At 42.0% G+C, this 20,474-nt stretch overlaps 1 protein-coding gene across 18 annotated transcripts in view; it reads right to left on the bottom strand.

Annotated features, from left to right (window-relative positions):
• The window catches only part of DAB1 (DAB adaptor protein 1), an 863,435-nt gene that overhangs the window by 57,374 nt on the left and 785,587 nt on the right, over nt 1-20,474 (bottom strand). For 13 of the 18 annotated variants that reach the window (XR_009210852.1, XM_058430794.1, XM_058430808.1 and 10 more), the window contains 5 exons: nt 17,156-17,287; nt 16,383-16,502; nt 15,884-15,922; nt 14,220-14,285; nt 7,759-7,818 (listed from right to left, as the gene is read on the bottom strand). Coding sequence is in view for 17 of the 18 variants with exons in the window: in XM_058430794.1 (XP_058286777.1) it covers nt 7,759-7,818; nt 14,220-14,285; nt 15,884-15,922; nt 16,383-16,502; nt 17,156-17,287 (417 nt within the window). In the remaining variant the exon portion in view is untranslated. The remainder of the gene's footprint in view (nt 1-7,758; nt 7,819-14,219; nt 14,286-15,883; nt 15,923-16,382; nt 16,503-17,155; nt 17,288-20,474) is intronic. The other 5 variants (XM_058430802.1, XM_058430803.1, XM_058430807.1 and 2 more) reach the window with 2 other exon arrangements.

The following is a 20,474-nucleotide window of genomic DNA, read 5'->3' as shown; positions in this document are numbered from 1 at the left end:
GGTTAGCGTTTCCTCTCAGCAAGCATTTATGCTGTTGGATTTCTGACACCCTGACATAAAAATGTACCTATGTGTTTACAGTCACAAGAGAAGTTAGCCCCTGTGCCAAGCTTCCAGCTGCCTTGACCAGAAAAGTAGATGAAATGTATACTTCTAGGAGTGGGTAGCATTAATCCTTATATTGGCTCAGAATTCCTAGGAAAGGGTGCAGGAGAGAAGCATAGCATGACCTTGAGAACAAATCTGCTAGAAAGACAGAGACATCACAGGTCCAAATTAAAATACACAACGAAAAGCATCCAAATGTGTTATTTGAGAAAGAAGTCCAAGAAAGGGATGATAACCACAGCTGAGCATCCTGGATCAATAGGTCAAGAAGGGTTAAAACTAGGGCAAGAATGAGTAAATGAGAAAGAGGAAAGTAAAGAGATGGAACCAGCTTTCCATCTATACCTGGGCCCTAGCTCATCAAAACAAAACTGTGCACCCATCAGTTGATGCACTGAGGTGAAGGAGAGCAATAAGAAACAGAAAATTCTAACTTCTGCCCTAAGACTCTGGAATGCTCTGTAACTTCAAATTTGCCATGTTACTGATTTATCTCTGTTGATTGAAGAGTGATGATGAGCTGCTGACTGAGGCTCTAAGACAGAGGTTGAGGGATCCTGTTGGCTTTAAGTCCTGCAAAAATTTATTCATGCATACATTTTTTTTTTTTTTCTGGGGACAGGGTCCACCATCAATATCTCAAAGAGATTGGAAATCTCAAGAAGGCCTACCTTAGAAACAGTCTAGATAGAAGTGAATCCTGCCCTCTAGGATCTTACAGAGAAGTAGGGGAAAGAAACCGAATAATAGCTCACAGTGATTAAATTCTCATTGCACTGAGCTCATTCACATACTTTAGCTCATTTAGTCTTTACACATTTGGTCTTTACACAAAAACTCTAAGGCAGGCACTAACGTTAATTCCATTTTACAGATGAGGGCATGGAGAGTGGAGAGACTAACTTAAGTACTCAAATTCACAAAGCTAGAAAATAGTAAAGCTGGGAGTCAAATCCAAGTTGTTCTGATGCCAAAGCCCATATTTTGAACCATTAGAAAATACTGCTCCATGATAACCACAATAAAATGTGGTTAAGGCCAGGTGGAGTGGCTCATGCCTATAATCCCAGTGCTTTGGGAGACCAAGGTGGGAGGATTGCCTCGGGCCAGGAATTCAAGACCACAGTAGGTAACATAGCAAGTCCTCATCTTTAAAAAAAAAAAAAAAAAAAAAATTTGCCAGGCATGGTGGTGCATGCCTGTAGTCCTAGCTACTGGGTAAGCTGAGGCAGGAGGATCATTTGAGCACAGGAGTTTAAGGATACAGTGAGTTATGACTGCAACACTGCACTTCAGCCTGGGTGACAAAGTAAGAGCCTGTCTCAAAAAAAAAAAAGAAAAGAAAAGAAAACAAATTTCAAATTTGTGGTTAGAAGTTCAGCAGAAGTGGGCTGGGCATGGTGGCTCACACCTGTAATCCCAGCACTTTGGGAGGCTGAGGCAGGTGGATCACCTGAGGTCAGGAGTTTGAGACCAGACTGGCCAACATGGTGAAACCCATCTCTACTAAAAATACTAAAATTAGCCAGGTGTAGTGGTGCACACCTGCAATCTCAGTTACTTGGGAGGCTGAGGTGGGAGAATCGCTTGAACCCGGGAAGCGGAGGCTGTAATGAATCAAGATCATGCCACTGCACTTCAGCCTGGGCAACAGAGCGAGACTCTGTCTCAAAGGAAAAAAAAATAGTTCGGCCGAAATACATTCGAAAAAGCAATTTCCCTAGGGACTCAAGGAAAGCTGAAGACAGAAAATAACATTTTAACTGGATCTTGAATGTTGAACGAAGAAAAAGTTCAGCAAGAGTATTGGAGTGGAAGAAAGGGATGAACAGAGGCTTATGGTGAGAGAAAGGAGGGGCTCCTGAGGTTCTGAGGTCACTAAGGCTGTTCTGAGTGAAAAGATTCAAGGGATGAGAGTCATGAAATTGAGAGGCCAGGTTACTAAATGGGCTGTCCACTGGAATGATGACTCTCCCCAGATAATGGCCAAAAGTAGAGAAGGCAACAAAAAACAAAATAATGGGGTCACAGAAGAAAGTGTATTTTATATTTCAACAGTTGATTATCATTAATTCAGTTCAGTAGTGATTTCATATACAGACCGAGGATAGTGCATAAAACCCCTCTTTTGCCTGTCTCTCTTATATATTATATTGTTATATAAAATTTTAATTTTTAAAAAGAAAGTCTGTAGCTAAATATAGTTTGAGAAATGGACTATGTAACTACCATCTCTAATTGCATATTATCTAAGACAAGGCAAGGGATATAACTGATATGCTCTTAAAATCCAAAAATTTTAGTGGTTTTCAGACAAGTATCTGGCAAATTCACGGGGCCCAAATCCTTTCTCCAGCCTTCCGTGACATGCAAATAGTTACAGGGGTTTTGGCGTAGAAGGACTACACTGATTCTTTTTTTTTTTTGAGACAGAGTCTCATTCTGTTGCCCAGGCTGGAGTGCAGTGGCACGATCTCAGCTCACTGCAAGCTCTGCCTCCCAGGTTCACACTATTCTCCTGCCTCAGCCTCCTGAGTAGCTGGGACTACAGGTGCCCGCCACCACACCCGGCTAATTTTTTTGTATTTTTTAGTAGAGACGGGGTTTCACCGTGTTAGCCAGGATGGTCTCAATCTCCGGACCTCCTGATCTGCCCGCCTTGGCCTCCCAAAGTGCTGGGATTACAGGCGTGAGCCACTGCACCCGGCCTACTGATTCTTAATTCTATCAGATTGTGTCCCTAATATTTTATAAGTTACAAGCCCCTCTTCAGAAAAATTAAAGAGTTTTAATGACTTTAAACACTTTCCACAGGGCCCCAGAAGGAAAAATCCAACCCTGGGTAGGATGAAAAAACAAAAATCAAAAATAACCCTGCCAAGGAAGCAAGATGTTTTGGCTTTGCCTGATGCTGAGTTCCTGAGGTAGGAGGGGAGTGAATGCAGGTGCGTGAGTGTGTGGGTTTGTGTTTAGAAGGCCACCTGTCTGCTTGGTGATCCAAATTATAAAGCAAAAACAACACATATTTATGGAGGCTGCAGGTGGAACAGGGCAAGAATGGTTAAACACAAAGTGGAAGAAGGGCCAGGCAAGAGGGCTTCTTTGAGAAGCAACACTGTCTTAGCTTGACATGGTGTCTTTGGCCCCAGAAGGAAAAAGAACTTAATGGACAATAGATGAGCTTTGAGTCTATAGGCATTTATTTGTTCATTCATTCCTCACACAGGGATTCATTTGTTCAATTATTTTTATTCATTCATTTACCACTTGAGCAGCTACTCTGTGTCGATGCTTACTGTAATCAGGACATGAATATGCTATGATTCCTGTCCTCAATGGACTTGCAAAGCAAGGAGGTATGGAGTAAAAGTGACAACTCCTGGTGAGTAGTTCAGTGCAACAAAACATTTAGTGTCTATTAATTGCTAATGTACACTGAGTGATCACTGCTATTAATCTAAACTCTCAGAACTCAGTGAATTTGGTTTTCACATCACCATTACATAGCTGAGAAGACCAAAGACTGAATAGAGCAAAGGGCTCACTCAAGGTCACATAGCCAGTAATGAAGCCAGGATTCAAACCCCGGTATCTCTCATAGCTTAGGTTACTACCACAGTCCTCAGTGGGAACTATATTTCAGGCACTATGCTAGGTGCTGAAATTGCAAAGCCGCGTGAGATGTGATCTCTGCCAAGGTTTTTTAGGAACTCAAAGTCCAATGGTTCACATGAATATGTTAAGAGAAAATGACAATCCATTAGGATCATTGCAAAGAGAAGTATTAGAGGTAGCCCAGAGAGACTGAATACTCTACTTGGGGTAAGGAAGGCTTTCCAGAGAGGGTGTGCAATCCCCTAGAATAGTTGCCAATCCCTGGCTTAGTGAGGAGTGTTTGCTAGAGCACTGCCTGAAATAGCAACATGTGGATATGTTCTCATGTTATCTAACTCACATCTTCTGTTAAGGGTTTTGCGTAAGTGTCTCCTTTAATCCTCCAAACAAAGCAAAGGTAGTATGATTTTCTTTTGGTAGATAATAATATAGAGTATCAGAGATGCACAAAGCTGCTCAGGGACTCTCAGGAAGTGGCTGTGGTAAGAACTACACCCAGATCTCACTCTGAAGACCAGGCTCTGTGCAGACCGAGACCTGAGAAAAATGAAACCAGGCGGAACCTAGAGGAACAGGCCACTGGGCAGTTTCTCTTCTTATGGGAAATTTGTGGAAGTCTCACGACTTTCTGGAAGCTGCTTAACATACACTAATTGAGTTATCGCTTGTATTTGTCTTTCTGGCTAAGGGAAAGGTGGTGAAGGAGCAAACAGTGAGAGGCAAGGATTTTCAGAGTACAGAGGTACTCTAGGGAGTGTGCATTCATCAGAGAGGCAGGTCTACTAGGGGAAGCCTGGAAGGCAGGAAGATCTCAGAGCAGGGAGGGGTGTGTGGTATTCGGTATTACCTCCGAGAGGCTTAGGCAAGTGGGATCAACTTTCCAATACATAAACTACTCTGTCCTCTAATTATGTTCAATCATCTTTTGTGGTAGATAAGAACACTGGTCTCTGAGGCAAGGAAATGTATCCAAAGTCTCATAGGTAGGAAGAGGAGCTCAGATTCCAACTGCAGCCACCTGTCTCTATACAATAGCCTGAGGTTTTTACTTCTTACCTCTCTTAGGCTTTTGAAAATGTTGAAAATAGCTCATGGAAAAGTCATCATTACCATCAGTTGGTTCTAGGACTCTGAGAAAATAGCGGGTTGGGAGCCACTGCATGCCATTCAGGCAGCCCAGATATTTTGCAAGCAAAATTTCTAGTGCCTTTCCTAAATGATTATTTTGGAGTCAGAAATACAGTGACTTACTTAATTCTGCCAGGGATTTTCATAAATGCCTTCTACACATAGAGTCATTCATATATATTTTATTTTATTTGAGATGGAGTTTGGCTCTCTCAACCAGGCTAGAGTGCAGTGGCACGATCTTGGCTCACTGCAACCTCCGCCTCCCGGGTTCAAGCAATTTTCCTGCTTCAGCTTCCCGGGTAGCTGGGATTACAGGCACGCCTCACCATGCTTGGCTAATGTTTTGTATTTTTAGTAGAGACGGGGTTTCACCATGCTGGCCAGGCTGGTCTCGAACTCCTGACCTCATGATCTGCTCGCCTCGGCCTCCCAAAGTACTGGAATTACAGGCCTGAGCCACCGCCCCTGGCCTTCATATATTTATTAAATGTTCCTAAAGCAGCCGTGTTGCACCTGGTTTCACATACCAGGCCATGGGCTTGCATCTGGTAATACAAGGACCCTAGGACATTCAAGGAAGTAATAGGGAAGAAGTGCTATTAGCACAGGAATGATAGCACAAAGGCAGGAGTGATCTGCTGTTGCTGTTCAGAGCGAAAGTCCAGAAGGTCCCTCTGAGAACACAAAGCTTGAAGTAAAGTTGGAACGCTGGGGGAAAGCTGCAGAGAGAGTGGGGAGGGGTAAAACAAACAAATACAAAAAGATTTCAGTAGGGCTGGACCAGAAGGAGGGAGATAGACACATAGGCTGGAGAGGGGACCTTCAGGCAGCCTGCCTGTGTATCTCAGGCAAAGGAGCTTGGATTTTTTTGTTTTTCTGGAGCTATTAAGCATGGAGATGATGTGGCCAGAATCATTAATAAATTCACAAAAACCAAGGCAGCAAATGGAGCATGTTTCCTTACATAGCTAAACCTGTTAGGGGCAAGTGTGGCAATTCAGGCACAAATTGAATTGTAGAGAATGGTGTCATGGGGGCTGGACCAATTGAAACACGAAGAGCAGACCAATGTCTCAGTGACAAGGGGGCCTGATGAGGTGCAAAGGCCTCAGGGAGAAAAACTGCTGTTTCCCTGAGTAGTACAACACAGAACAGGGTCCCTAGACTTGGGTTTTTGAAAACGGGCCTGCATCTGGATATGCTTTTTCATTAAAACTAACACGCATAGGTTTCAGAAGCCATATTTAGGTGGGGGGTGGTGGTTTCAAGAGCCTGGAAGAGTGGGTTATAGAAATGGACATTGATCAGAAAGAAGTTTCACTAAACAAAATGGGAGAAGGGGGCAGGCAAGGATGAGAATCTACCAGAAAGACTCCCAACTTGGAGAATACAGAATCTCAGGTTTGGAAGGGACATCCAGAGCTCTCCTGTCCATCTCCCTATGCAATGTGTGAATTGCTCTGGTAATCTTTCTGACACGTAGTCTGCAAGTCTTGTTTGCATAGCTCCAAGAATGGTGAGCTCACTCTCTGAGGTGCCAGCTGGTCTACCTCTGAGCAGCTCTGACTGTGGGAAGGTCAGCCTCACTTTGAGCTGGAATTGACTTTCTTATAGTGCCACCCACTGGTCTCAGTTCCAGGATTTGGCTGACATAGAACAAGATAATCCCTTTTCCATACAGTGGCCTTTGGAGTCCCATTTCATATCTATGGATTCTTTTACCCAGGCCAAACATTTCTGTGTCCTTCAGCTGCTCCTCATGGGATAGAGTTTCACATCCCCTTGTTAATCTTATCATGAAGCATGCAGGTGTGCCTTTATGTCTCTCACAGTGTGGGGTCCAGAACAGACAACAGTGTTCCAGGTAGAACGATTTTAGCCTCACACCAGCTGTCAGGGACAGAGCTGACATTGTTGAGGGTCTACCTGACTTTAAAGCACCTTCTCTGTCCACACATTGTTGAGATGAATGAGGTAAATAGTGACTGAACACGCTAGTTCCTTGGCTGTGGCAAAGTCACATGTGCCTCCTGCTCAAGAGCTTTCACTGACTCCCCAGAGCTGCCTGAATTATGTATAGAAGTTGCCTTCTGCATGCCAGTTGGAGGTCCTAAATATGAGTTCTGGGTACTTCAATGGTTTGGAGCAGTACCACACAGCTGGGAATTTTTGGTTCTGTCCCAGATTCCCAGGAGTCCCACCAGCACATGGGGTCCAGATCCACTGGACCTTGTTGTCCTAAATGTGGTATGCCTCTTGGGTTCTCTACATCCCACTGCACATGACCTTTTCCAACATTTTCACCCACTGGCTGAACTTTTGTATACCCCAAAGGCCCTGGCCAGCCCTATCCTACTGTCCCTTTGAAACTTCTCAACCACTTTCAGATTAGATGGGCAGCTCTCTTTCCACAACAGAAACACTATCCTCCACTTGAGCAGGTCACTGAGCTCCTCTGAGCTTCACTACTATCAGCTCTGCCTCTTACTCAGGTTATTCTGAGGATGGAGTGAGAAAATGGATATTAGATACACAATACTATTGATACCATAATACTGTAATGTGTTAGAAGAATTACTTCTTCTAAACTATGGCTAGAGACTTTTGCCCTAGAACGCCTATGACCTTGAGGCCCTTAAACAGAGTAGTTCGCGTGATTCAACTCACTCCCACTCGTGGGACCAGACCTTCATCCAGATTGGCACCCTTTCCTCAGTGCTACCATTTCTGCCTCATGTCTCCTTCCTCTGGCCCACTGAAGATTCCCCAGCATGCAGTCCCCAGCAGAAACATGTGGGGCCATGACACTCATTCCAGGAGAAGGGTTTCGTTCCACAGGCTGAAGACAGCCTCAGTGTGAATCCAGGTCGCGGAAACCTGGCAGTAGAGAGGAGATGTACTTACACTTACAGGTTGACTTTTTGGCACATCATAAACACCTTCCTTCTTTTGGCTGGTGGGAACCTATGGAAAAATTAAATTCAGCACGGTCAAAACACTCTGGTACTCCAATTTCAAAGAACAAAGCAACCAGACTTCAACTGCAAGCTGGCTAAGGGTACCTGAGAATGGCCCCCAGGACAAGCCCATGGGAACCTGCTCTAACTGTGAAAGTATCAGGCCAGGCTCCCTCCCTTAGGAGCATCAGATGGGGAGAGGGAGTGAACATCATTTAACAAAGGTTTATAGGTCGTCTCTGCCATTGGGCTCCTTGCAGAATCAAAGACTAGAAACATAGACTTCAGAAGTCATGCGGTGGAAAAAAAATCCTCATTTCCTTAGACAAAAATGAGGCCTAGGGAGGTGCTATACTGTTCCTGAAGTGATTAGAAACAGTTTGTAGCTGAGCTTAAACTGTTCAATGCTGAGTCTGAGATCTAGGCTATTTAAAATATAGCAAATATCAAGATCCTAGCACAAAGCACAGCTTCTACTGGGATCAGATACAAGCCATTTGATAATTATGGAAGGTTTTCATTGAAGAAAAAGGCCCACGAGTGGTATGGAAAGTGTGGGCCTAGTATGCAGAAGATCTTGAGGACGTTTAACATTAATCTGCATCTTCCTCCCTTCCCTTACTCATCCATCTGGTCTCACTGTGTTATGAGCTAACTGTGACAGCCTGAGCAGGTCACTGAGCTCCTCCGAGCTTCACTACTATCAGCTCTGCCTCTTACTCAGGTTATTCTGAGGACCAAGTGAGAATATGGATATTAGATACACAACACTATTACATACCATAATACTGTAATGTGTTAGAAGAATTACTTTAGTTACTGACACATCATAAAAATATATACGAACACATCTTATGATACTAACGATAGTGGATATGTTGACTACTTTTCAGATGAGTCAACCAAGGGCTTTCACTGAAAGATTCCAGATTGGAAGCGCTCATTAGTTGTTCCTTTCCCAGCAACTGTCACAGCTTATCTCACACCCCCATTGCAGGACACAGCCAGCAGTGGTTTTATAATGAACATGCCTTTCTTTCCATCATAGTAGGAGCTCCTTAAGAGCAGGCATAGTGCCTAACACCCAGTAGGCTCTCAGTAAATGTCTGCTGAGACGTATGGTAAATGTATGATAGAGAAATGTGGGGAATAGTGAAGGAAAAGTATCTTTTAGGCTTGAGCTAGCTAACTACACCATTGTTCTATAAGAAGTGAGGATTTGAGCTTACTCCTTAGGTCCCTTTGATATTTTTCATCTCATTTAACTTAAAATCTTTGCAATGACTCTAAGAAATTGGTAATATCATCTCTACTTTAAATAGGAGAAAGTGAGGCTCAGAGATGTTAGGGACTTTGCCCATATCTTCGAAGCTGGTAAGTGACCAGGTTCAAACCCAGCTCTTTCTGGCGGCCAGACAAGACATCTATTATTAATAATGTGAGCTAACATGGACTGGGTGCTTCCTATGTGCCAGCTGCTGTTCTAAATATTTGTGTCTTACATACATTCTCATGCAATCCTCAAGACAAGTCTTTCAGGTAAGAACTCAGTTGGCCCCATGTTGCAGAGGAGAAAAATATCTCTGGCAGTAGAGATATTTGCCCTAGAACACCTGCGACCTTGAGGCCCTTGGACAGAGTAGTTTGCATGATTCAACTCTGTGAGTGCAGTCCGTGAATGGGGAAGCCAAAAGCTTGAGCCCAGGGAGTTTGCCATTTGACTGCTAGACTATTCAGACAGCTGTTTCAAGTGGGCCTTTTCTTTGATGTCACATCCTACGTCCCAGAAGCTCATCTACACTCTTGCAAAAAACAGGACTGAGTGAGCATGGCTGTGTCAGTGGTACACTTCCAGAGCTGATCTTGCAAGCTTCACTGTGCAAGTAGCCAGCGAAGAATGTCATTTCTTTGCTCCTGATAACTGAGCTCCATCTAAAAGAAATCCTCTAAGAATGCCTACAGAGTCCTTGTTAATGAGGGCCAATAAATTACCAGCCCCCACTTTTGTTTTTTACTAGCTCACCCTTTACTGAGCAAAATGAAGAACATTCTGTTGCCCGTAATTCACTGCTCACTACGGGCACTTAGCACAGTTGAACCGCAGCTGCCTCTCAATTATCCCTGCAAATGGAGAAGAAGCGGTGGAATGGATAAACCCAAACTGTGCATAATTGAAAACACTTTTCTACTTGGCTCTCCCATGGGTGAGATATCAATCTGCCTGTTTGTCCTTTAAGATTTATCTCAGCTGGGATATCTTCTTGGACGCCTCACCTGATTCTCTAGGCCTTGTTTGGAGCCTTCCCCTGTATTCTTGTAACCTCTGGTGCATTCTTTCATTAAAGAATAAAAGTTGCTAAGTACTTATTATGTGTCACGCATCATGCGTTCCCTGGAACAATGATGGTGAACATGACGGATATGGCCCCTGATTTAACAGAACTCCTTGTCTTATTGGGGGAGATGGAAAAGTAATCAGACTACTGAAATAGACTGTAAAGTGTGATTTATCTTATCATGAGAATTATTGCACCACATTTTAACTGTTCCAGGGTCTATAAGCTTGCTGAGGGCAGGTTGGGATATTTTATTATCCTTGTATCCACAGCTATAAATATTGGTGAAACAAAGAAATGCCTAATCGCCAAGCATTCAGCCCATGAGTGCTAAGGTGCATGGTCCTGGCTCTCATCTCCGCTTAGCTGTTCCATTCTGTTTACACAAAAGGCTTCAGTAACACAATGTTTTAGAGACATAGAAGTTTCAGACCAAAAGAAACCAGAAGACTGGTAGTTCCAAATCCTGGGTCTGCCACAGGCCGTGACTCAGAGAGTCGCTTTGCTCTCTGAACTTCAGTTGCCCCATCTGCCCGTTGTGAGCATCAAAGGGGGCTGTCCATAAACTTCTGAGGGTGGGGGCCATGCCATGGTCACCATCCCATCCCCGTGCCAGACGCATGTGATTTCCCAGGTGTCCAGTCATTTATTTGTTCTATAAATAATCGGTTTTTTTTTGTATGAATAAGTGAATAGATGTTAAATTACTCTAAAAACAGCACATTCCATACTATACATAGAGAAGACACTTTTACTTCTATTTTGGCAGCATGTTAATTAATAGTGTGGAGAGGCAGTTCCAGGCTTTATTGGGTAACATTTCCTGGAGACTCATCATTTAAAAATAATGATCCTTGACATGGATTGGATGGTTAACAGTGGTTTTTGAATGAATGAACTTGGAAAATGCCCATGTGGAAAGCTGAAATCTTGCTTATATAGGAAGGCTGTTCAGGTATTGAAGAACACTAGATTTAGAATTGAAGGTTCTGACCTTGTATTCAGCACCTCAGTTGGGGGAACTTGATTTTCTTATGTTCAAAATGATAGTCATTGCAGCTGTTTTTCCTATGTCACCATTATTGGAAGGATCAAAATTAAGTGATGTGTAAAAATGTTTTGTATTGGGAGGCTGATAACTTCAATACAGCTGATAACTTTTTCTGAGGCATGCAAAGCAAAAGGCAATTATTATTATTAATATAGCTGGGAAAACAAGACTATTAGAAAAATCTCGAAAAAAGAGGTTACATTTACTCAAAAGCCTCTGCATCCCTTTTGTTGGAGTTATAAATAGGAAAGTGAAGCAAGCTTGAGGATTTCTGCTAGGCTCTCCAACAACATGTGGTGAGCAAGTTATGTTCTATTTCACTTAAAACATGATCATAAGACATCTTCAACAGCATCTGAAACTGACAACACGCAAGGAAGGAGGGGAAACTCACGTTTACACAGAACCTACTATGAACCAACTGCTCTCCTCCTCGTTTTACGTTTTCACATCACTGCTAGGAGCAGAGAATATATTAACCCCATTTCATAGCCCAGGAAATTGAGATACAAAAATTATGTTCTCCGCTCAAGTTCACAAAAGAGTTAAAGGTCTCCAGGACCGTCTGCCTCACTCCAGAAAGCAAGGAGGTGAATAAAAGCTGAGACCACTGGCTATGCCAAGCTGAAGTATTAACAAACACTGCCATTCAGGAGAAGTAGCTATGGAACACTCACAAGCCCTTAAGAAAAAAAAAAGAAGGAGGCTCCTAATAGCAGCCCCTTAAAAGCCCAGCCTTATCTTCAGGCCCAAGAGCTTATCTCTTATTAAGTAAATTGAGCCCCAGCAGAGTGGCAAAGCAGGAGAAGAGAATGACCACAGGACTTTCCAATAGAAGGAGATAAAATATTCATTCCCTTAAATGGTAGCTTCCTGTTAATGATGGACAGATGGGAAGATCTGGAGGTCAGAGCTGTTAAAACAAGTGTGATTTTTAGATAGTGACTTGAAAGGGACTTAGAATCTAATTGTGAAACTCAGAATCAGGGGATTCTGAGCTGAGAGCAGCCTTAGGATTTATTTCTTTATTTACAGAGGTCAGAGGGACCTGCAGTGGGGGCTCTACCTATTGCTAGCTCTGGGACCCTGGGCAAGTTACCTTATCACTGTGAGCCTCACTTTCCTTATCTGTAAGGTGGGAATAATGATTCAAGCCACATGGGGTTGTTGTGAGAGATAAGATATTGCACTTAAACCCCATTCACAGAGTTGGCCCACCATCAGCGCATGTGCACACGCACATTTTCCCACCTCCACCATTTCTGAGTCTTATTATCCTGTAAAACAAGCTAAGGTGTTTCTCTAAAAAAAATCAAACTCCTATGGTAAAGCAGTAATTGCAAAAAACATTAAAGGGTCTTGCCTGAGAGAGCCCTGTATTTTACTTGCTCATTTTACAGATGAGTAAACTGAAGCCCAGAGGAAAAAAAAATATACTTGACGGTTAAAATAATGGCTGAGTTTGTACTTGTACTAAAATACTGAATCCACACAGCCAGACTCCACATTTTGTGACCCAGGATGACACCTCTTCTTTCCATTCTACACATGAGCTTGTGAGTTAGGGAACAATTGTTCGCCTATTTTATCAAGGGAGAAACTGACTCTGAGAAGGTAGGTGCCTTGCCCACTACCACTTAGCCAAAGGTAGTTGGTAAGAGAGCCTGGACTACAATCCAGCTTTCCACCAGCTAAAGCAGGTCTCTCCAGTACACTAGGCTGTCTCCCTCCCCACCCCGCCCCCACTGCAATCCTACAGGGCTCAATGGGGGCCCTGCCAACTACAGCTAAGTCTGGATTCAGAAACCTGTAACACTGCAAAGCTTCCTTTTATTTAAAAGGGGCCCTCTCTTCCTAGGATGATTGGTTATATTCAGATACTGTAAGGTTGTATATACTTCCAAATCTGACACTCAGGACAAATGCAACTTTTCTTATTAAAGATACTTGGTAAGCCACGACTTTCAAAAAAATCTCAGAGCACAACCTCACATTTGAATGGAATCCAGATAGATCCAGTGGAGAGAAAATATTATTCAACAAGGCTGACAACTTTAAACCAAGTTGTTGGTAGAACTAACGTTGTATTTTAGTCATTTAGAATTCTATGCATTTGATAGAAATTGAAAATATGTTTTACTTTTATTACACAACTAATATACACCCAAGGCAGAATAGGCCACACAACTAACAAAATTAAAATCACTTATTAAATACATTAAAATTTTTTCTTCTCCTATCATGTTTCTATTTCAAATTGAGACTACAATACTAACGAGTGAAAAGTCGCAGGTCATCATATCTATTTGATGTGCTGCTCTACTGCAATTATACAGGCACTTTGGTGGAAGACCATGGCAGAAGGAGCTAGAGCTTCGCCTTCACACCCATGCCTGGGTTTGAATCTTGGCTCTAAATAGTTGCACAACCCCGAGAAAGCTACTCGGCTTCTCTCTCTGAGTCTCACCCTATAAAAACAGAATTAAAATATCTAGTTTATAACATCTTCGTGAGAATTAAATGAGTTTAAAAAGTTCAGTTTTCTTTGCACAATTAAAAATAAGGGTAAAGCCTTTAGCTGTACTTTCATTCAGTTAATATTCTCAATGTTGTTTTCACATAGCATTTGAAATTAAATTTGTGCTTTATTTTCAGTAGCGGAGTTGGCTTTTTAAGAAATTTGATGAGCACATTCTTTTGAGAAATGAAGGACCCTAACTGTATAATGGACAGCAGCTCTGCAATGTATTACTTTAGTAAAATGGAACATTTTATTTTGCTTCTACTTAAAATAGTTCAGATCCATTCAGAAGTAAAACACTGTACCTAACTAGCTATTAAACATCAACAACAAGGCGTGAAAACCACTGGTAAATTGCTGAGGAACTAGAAGCCATTTCACTCAAAGGTATTTTAACAAGCCAGGAATGATCAACAGAACCCTTGGTTCTTTAGACTGTCAGTACATTTATGCACGTACTAGTAGTGGTGCAATTGTAAAAGAGGCAAGCAATTTTATACCTGATAAATGTTTTCTTCCGTTTCGGGATCACGGATTGGCTCGTGTCCAGCCTCAAACACAATGTACTATTACAGGAGCAGCCAGAAAGGAAAGGTCAGAGGTGAAAAAGAAGAAAGGAAAAACAAGCATTTGGAAATTAAGATACAAATCACAGTGAGCATTAAAGAAGCAGGCACAAGAGAAAACACCTTAAAGACACAACTGAATTATTGAAATAAAATGTACCTTGTACATTCCTGCCTTTCATAAGGAAAACTGCAGAGGTCTGCTGGTCAATATTTCAGCAGTGGTTGCATCGAGCCTCTGCAGATCTTTCTGGAGATATAACCTCTTCATTCAATGGCAATTTGTCTCAGTAATATCTGAATACATTGGTATTGCTGAGTGAGAACGCGATCTCACTGGAATGCCTGGGATCCCAAACTTTGTGAAGTATGGGTTACAGTTGAGGGGCATCCCTTTTTCCCTAAGGTTCAAAATCCTAAACAAACTCTGAAGAGCTCAGAAGCCCCAAACTCCTTTATCCCATACATATCACCTTATTTTGCATTCTCACTTTTAAATACGTTAAATCGATTTTTCCACATTCATGTTTTAGGACTGAGACATTTCAAAAAGGCTATTATTCTTCATTCTGTGCAACCCAGTGAGCCAGGGGGTGAAGCTCATATTATATACAAATCCTCGGCCCTCAGCACTCTAAAGCAAGAGCATGTCATTACGTGCATCTTTGGCTTTTGTTTGCCATATACATGAGATATTTTTCCACTTCAAGTCATCTACATTATTTTACTTTCATTGTAGCAATACCAGATTTTTGTGTGAAAATAAGCATTTATATAAAATACATATGTGACACACACACACATGCACACACAAAGAACACCTATGCATCCCAGTTAGAACTGTAAGTTCAAGATTTTCCTTTGTGTTCAATAAGTCATTTTTGGGGCTTCTTTTTCTCCTTGAGAATAAGCACAGGGGAGGGAGAGGCTGTCTCTTCCCTTTTTTTCTGCGTCTCTGTTTGAACAGACCACATACTTGACCCCAAGAGAGATCATCTCTCTACCCACCACTGAGCTGCAGATCATGAAGAGAGTCCAGAGAAAGCTAGGGGCAGAAGTGTCTTTAGGGTCACTCTTCCCTTCCTCCCAACAGCTCCTATGGCATGAGCCAGGTAATCGGAGGGTCAGCTTGCCCCATCGGGGGTCAGAGAGCCCTCCTCATAGCCTTTCTAAAGCTTAGAAACCATCCTTTGGGTCTGTGCTGAAATGTTACCAAAATGTCAGCCCCCACCTCTGGTTCTTAACTCAGAGAAGCCACTTCATTATTCATATTCTCTCTAATGAACTCAGAATATTCAAGAGACTCTTGAAAACATTCAGCTCTGGGATCAAACTTTTACAGACTGTGAAGGGGGCCGAGGCAGAGGCAAGAAGGGAGAAGCGCATCTCCAAATCCCAAGATACCGATGCCGGCCAAACTTCTGTTAGTTTTTATGGAAATTTGCTCCTGGAGGGGCTGGCAGCCCTCACCCTCAGAAATAATCTTGGTCTCTCTCCAGGTTTTACAGTCAGTGGATTCTTCAGGTTTCTGACAAAATGGCTCTGGCACAGGTCTAGTCACTCTTGAATCTAAAACCCCGACTAGTTTCAGAAATTACCTGGTACACAGGATCTTCAACATCCTCTTCCAATATTGTCTATTGCAGAGTAAGGAGAGGGAGGGTGAAAAGCAGAGGACATAAAGGAAGAGATGTGAGACTGCATTCAGAAATTACAGGACAGTAAAGAAACCAGCTCTGGGCAGAAGAGGCTGGTGGGTCATCAAGGTAGAAAAAACACAGAAAAGTCAAAACCCTTAGAGCCACTCCCACCTCCACCCACACTGTTAACAATAGCAAAAGCAATTGTGTTTCTTGGGTCCTCCGCCCCTGAAATCTTTCTCTGGATTCGAGATTTCACTTCATCTAACATGTCTAGAGTTTAAGAGAATAAGGAATAATTTCTGATGGCTTGCTTTGGGTCCTGTAATTTACACAGGAATCTTTCATCTTCGTTTATTTCTACTTGGCAGCAGGAAGAGAAGGCCTGACTGTCAGTTTTTACATGTGTTTATTTGAAGCCCCGATCTCCAGCGCAAGGATAAATTCACAGGTATACCTGGTACACAGCTTGTTCACACTGCTTATCCTTTTGTGCCTTTTTTTCTAATTCTTCTCTTTGCTTCAATTCATAAATGAGTTGAAAGAGATCTCTCAAGTCCAGAATAACAGGTTCAGCCTGGAGTGAAAGGTAGTAAGGCACATCATAAGGGAATGGTACTGAGATGCAGCAACAAATTTTTGTTTTTGCGGTGACAACCCGCAGCCCTTCCTTTTTCTATTAATCTGAAAGCATTCCATTCTTAATTAATTCTACCTTGTTTATACTGGTTTAGCAAATTGCATCTAGGCTAAAGTTCATTTCTTCGACTAATTATATTTGCAAATTCATAATAATCATAAGCATAAAAGGCATTGGTTTTATTTATTAGTGATTTAGAATACAATAAAATTAGGGTAGGCCTTATGCAAAACAGCTATTTGTTTTCTCTTATTTTCTTTTTAAATGAGGCTATGAACACAAGGAAACTTATTTGTATACGGTGCCTCCATCCAGTTTAATCATAAAGGAAAATAATTAGTCATTAGGAAATACCCATTAGTTAAAAAAAAAAAAAAAAAAGAAAGAAAAAGAAAAAACTGGATGGGTATGAGCATGTTTCCTTGCTCCAAGGCCGTTTATCTTTTCTAGATGGGAATGTGAGCATCAACTTCAGTGGAAATACATTGCTTGGTCATATCTGAGAGTGGGCTCTCAAAGGCCAAAGGAGTCACTGGACTGTCCCCCCAGAGTTCCAAGGAAAGTCTCCCTTCTTGGATAGGGATACTCACCGCCTGGGCTGTTTTAATGGCCACAAATCTGTGATTCCCTTCCTTCCCACAAACATATCCAAAGGCCCGGTGATCTGTAATGTCCTTTGCAATGTAGGATATTTCATGAACAGCATGATGATGCTGAAGGGCCTATCAGAGAAAAAAAAAGGAAGAACATATTTCAGGGGACTTTCCCTTCGAGCTGTTGATCAATAAGAAATGTGTTTCAGCTATGTGTGAACAGGCCCAAAGGGCTTTGGAAAAGCTGTTTAGTCCAGATGGAAAGAAAAAGAGCTATGCCTGCCCTTGAGAAATGGAGGCTTCCCTCTATGGTCTTAATGCTATGACCAGAGAGAAACACAGGATTGTTCATATGCTGAATAAGCATCTGCAACGGTGGCTTTATTCAGCTTGCTAGAGCCAGCCAGTTTAATTCAATGGGTAGGCTTCTGTTTGATCTTTTTTCATGACACATCCCAGCCCAACTTTTGGATTGATATTTAATTTACTTAAATACTCAGGGACTGTGTGTGCTGTGGTGGAGGAGGTACACTGTAGAACTCCAGGGAATATTATTAACATTCATGGAACTATAGATGTGCATGGTGACAACACTTTTCCAGCTGATGGTGATAGAGTGTGTTGAGGAATAAATGCCTTTCTCTGTTTTGCCCAAAGTCACCACCTGGGGTAGAGGCAGGAATATGCATATCTCAGGCTTTTCATTGGTAGGTTTCTCTGTCTGCAACATCAACTCTTTTTATTCACTTGCCCAAATCCTGTTTCTCTTTCAATGGCCATATGAAATAGGACCACCTGTGTGAAACTTCCTCTGAACAAGGCATGCCTTCCGTCTCCCTGGAGAAATAATTCCACCCTCATTTGTGTTTCTGTAGAACTTTACTTTCTAATGACACTGAACTGATGAATTCCTCCAATGTTGGTCCCTGGACTTCCTTACTCTCACAGGTCTTCCTTCTCTGATATGTTTGCATGATTCCTTGTCTGTCTTTCCCACTCGGTTCTGTCTTCCTTATCTCTGTCATCCTAGCACCTTGCACTATGCCTGTCCTATAGTTGTTGAACTAAAGTAAACTGAGATTGATAATTAGTAATTTGAAAATCTTTTATAATTGACCTTCATGCCTTCATTATCTGAGCTTCAACAAATAATGTTCACCATCCTATTGGGTAATGGTGATCTTCATGGTTATTTTCCTATACTAAACCTACTTGAAACAATCTTCATTCAACAGTACTCTGTAAAGGCTTATATATTCATATGGGTGCTTATGGTATGTTTAAAGTCCTTATAAAGAGCCTTTTCATTATACTGGGTATCAGGAGGCCTGAATTCTAGCTACTGTGTAAACACAAGGCACCCACTGTACCCCTGTGTACCTCAAGTTTAACCCTCTAGTAAATGGGAGGTATGTACCAGATCAACGGCTCATAACCCAAAGCCCTAGATCCTTAGGGGTAATTAAACGTAACAAAAAGAGGCCCCATGCAATTTTCAAAATCTCAAAAAACTAAACAGAAATCTGTAATTATTCCTAATAAATCTACACATTTCTATGTGCATGCAAATGAAAATGCCAAGTTTATTTGGAATTTTTTTTTTTTGAGACAGGGTCTCACTCTGTCACCCACGCTGGAGTGCAATGGTGCAATCTTGGCTCACTGCAACCTTCACCTCCTGAGCTCAAGTGATCCTCTCGCCTCAGCCTCCTGGGTGGCTGGGACTACAGGCATATGCCACCAGAGCCGGCTCATTGTTTTTGTAGAGACGGGATTTCGCCATGTTGCCCAGGCTGGTCTCAGACTCCTGGGCTCAAGCGATCCACCTGCCTTGGCCTCCCAAAGTGCTAAAATTACAGGTGCGAACCACTGCACCGGCCATTTATTTGGAATTATATCAGCTTAGTGTTGCTAATATTCCTTAGCTCATATTTGAGTATATTCTCTTACTGGCAATTAGTTATGGTTTAAATAGTCCAAATAGGAAAATGGATGATTGCAAATGCAGTTTTTTTGGTAGACAGAATCTTCCCCATTACTGAGTCCATGGAGGGAGAGAGAAAATTATGAAAACATTGGGAACCACTGGAGTAGATACTCTCTAAGCTCTTATTCTGTCTTCCCAAATCCTTTTAAGCCATTAGGACCCCCCACTACAAAACCAGCTTCCTGGCACAGTGCGCCTCTGGATTTCATGATGATCATCACCATAGTTCTAGACCACTGATCTTCTAAAATGTTCATCTCTTGGCCGGATGCAATCTTTCCAGGCACTTGACCTTATAAGTCATTTGCGGCAGTAGAATTTTCTGACTTACCTTAAACTTCCAGGGTCTGATCATTCACTAACCTCTCTGACTACTCTTAGAACTCTCTCTATGGCTTCACGCTTGCCCAGGCTGCCCAATGCCCACTGGATATCATGCTTTAATGGTGGTATGACTGCTCAGTTACCCTAGTCCCTCCAGTGGCAATAAAACAAATGTATAAGTCTAATGGTTTTTGACACAAATAAGTTGGCAGAGAAGGACATATTTACTAGCAAAATAATTAGGACCCATTAATTTTTGTTTTATTAGGAGGACATATTTAGCTAGCAGAGGAAAATTGCTCAAAGAGTGGTGGCTTTTTCATGGTGTTAATGATGTAAAATTGATGAGATTTACATTTGCACAACATGGGGGCATTGATTTATAGGCTTTTGTGTGCTAGAATGGTAGGCAGCAGGGAAAAGTGGGAGACAAAGATGTTCTTCTCTCCTTTCCTGAAAGTATCTCTCTCACTGCATAATGTGGGGAATGTTATCCACGTTTCCTATTAAATCAAAGTTTGACGACAGTGCCTTATTGATTGCCAAGTAGAATATTGCTCTAAAATTAAGCTGCGATTAGAAGTCTTCCTGGTGGAATTAGATTTGGAGATGATTGTGCAATGGTAAAATATCACCTACCAGGGAAGACAGCAGATGGAGATGTTTTAATTTATCTGGGAATCCTCATTAAGTGTTTTAAAATCAAAACATTTTTAATGCCTGATGATACCTAATACTGTCTTGCAGAGTATAGCTGTGAGTGCGAGCGTGAAGTGCTTAAAGATATTTGTAACATTATTCTCTCTCATAGCTAATTTTATGACATGTTAAAAAGGATTGCTCTGAACGTGTCTCATTCATTTGGAAATAAGAGTCAGTGAGGGGCTATGTCTTCCCTCTCTCCAACCTTAACCATGCAAATGTAACATAGATACTTAGAAATACAAATACATTAGAATTCTGCTAATCCCACAATTGCATTATCACATTCGCTTTAGAAACTTA

This window comes from Hylobates moloch, unplaced genomic scaffold, assembly GCF_009828535.3.
Source record: "Hylobates moloch isolate HMO894 unplaced genomic scaffold, HMol_V3 SCAFFOLD_18, whole genome shotgun sequence".
NCBI lineage: Eukaryota > Metazoa > Chordata > Mammalia > Primates > Hylobatidae > Hylobates > Hylobates moloch.
The sequence above is the reverse complement of the archived record's forward strand: the minus strand, read 5'-3'. Positions and strand labels throughout refer to the sequence as shown.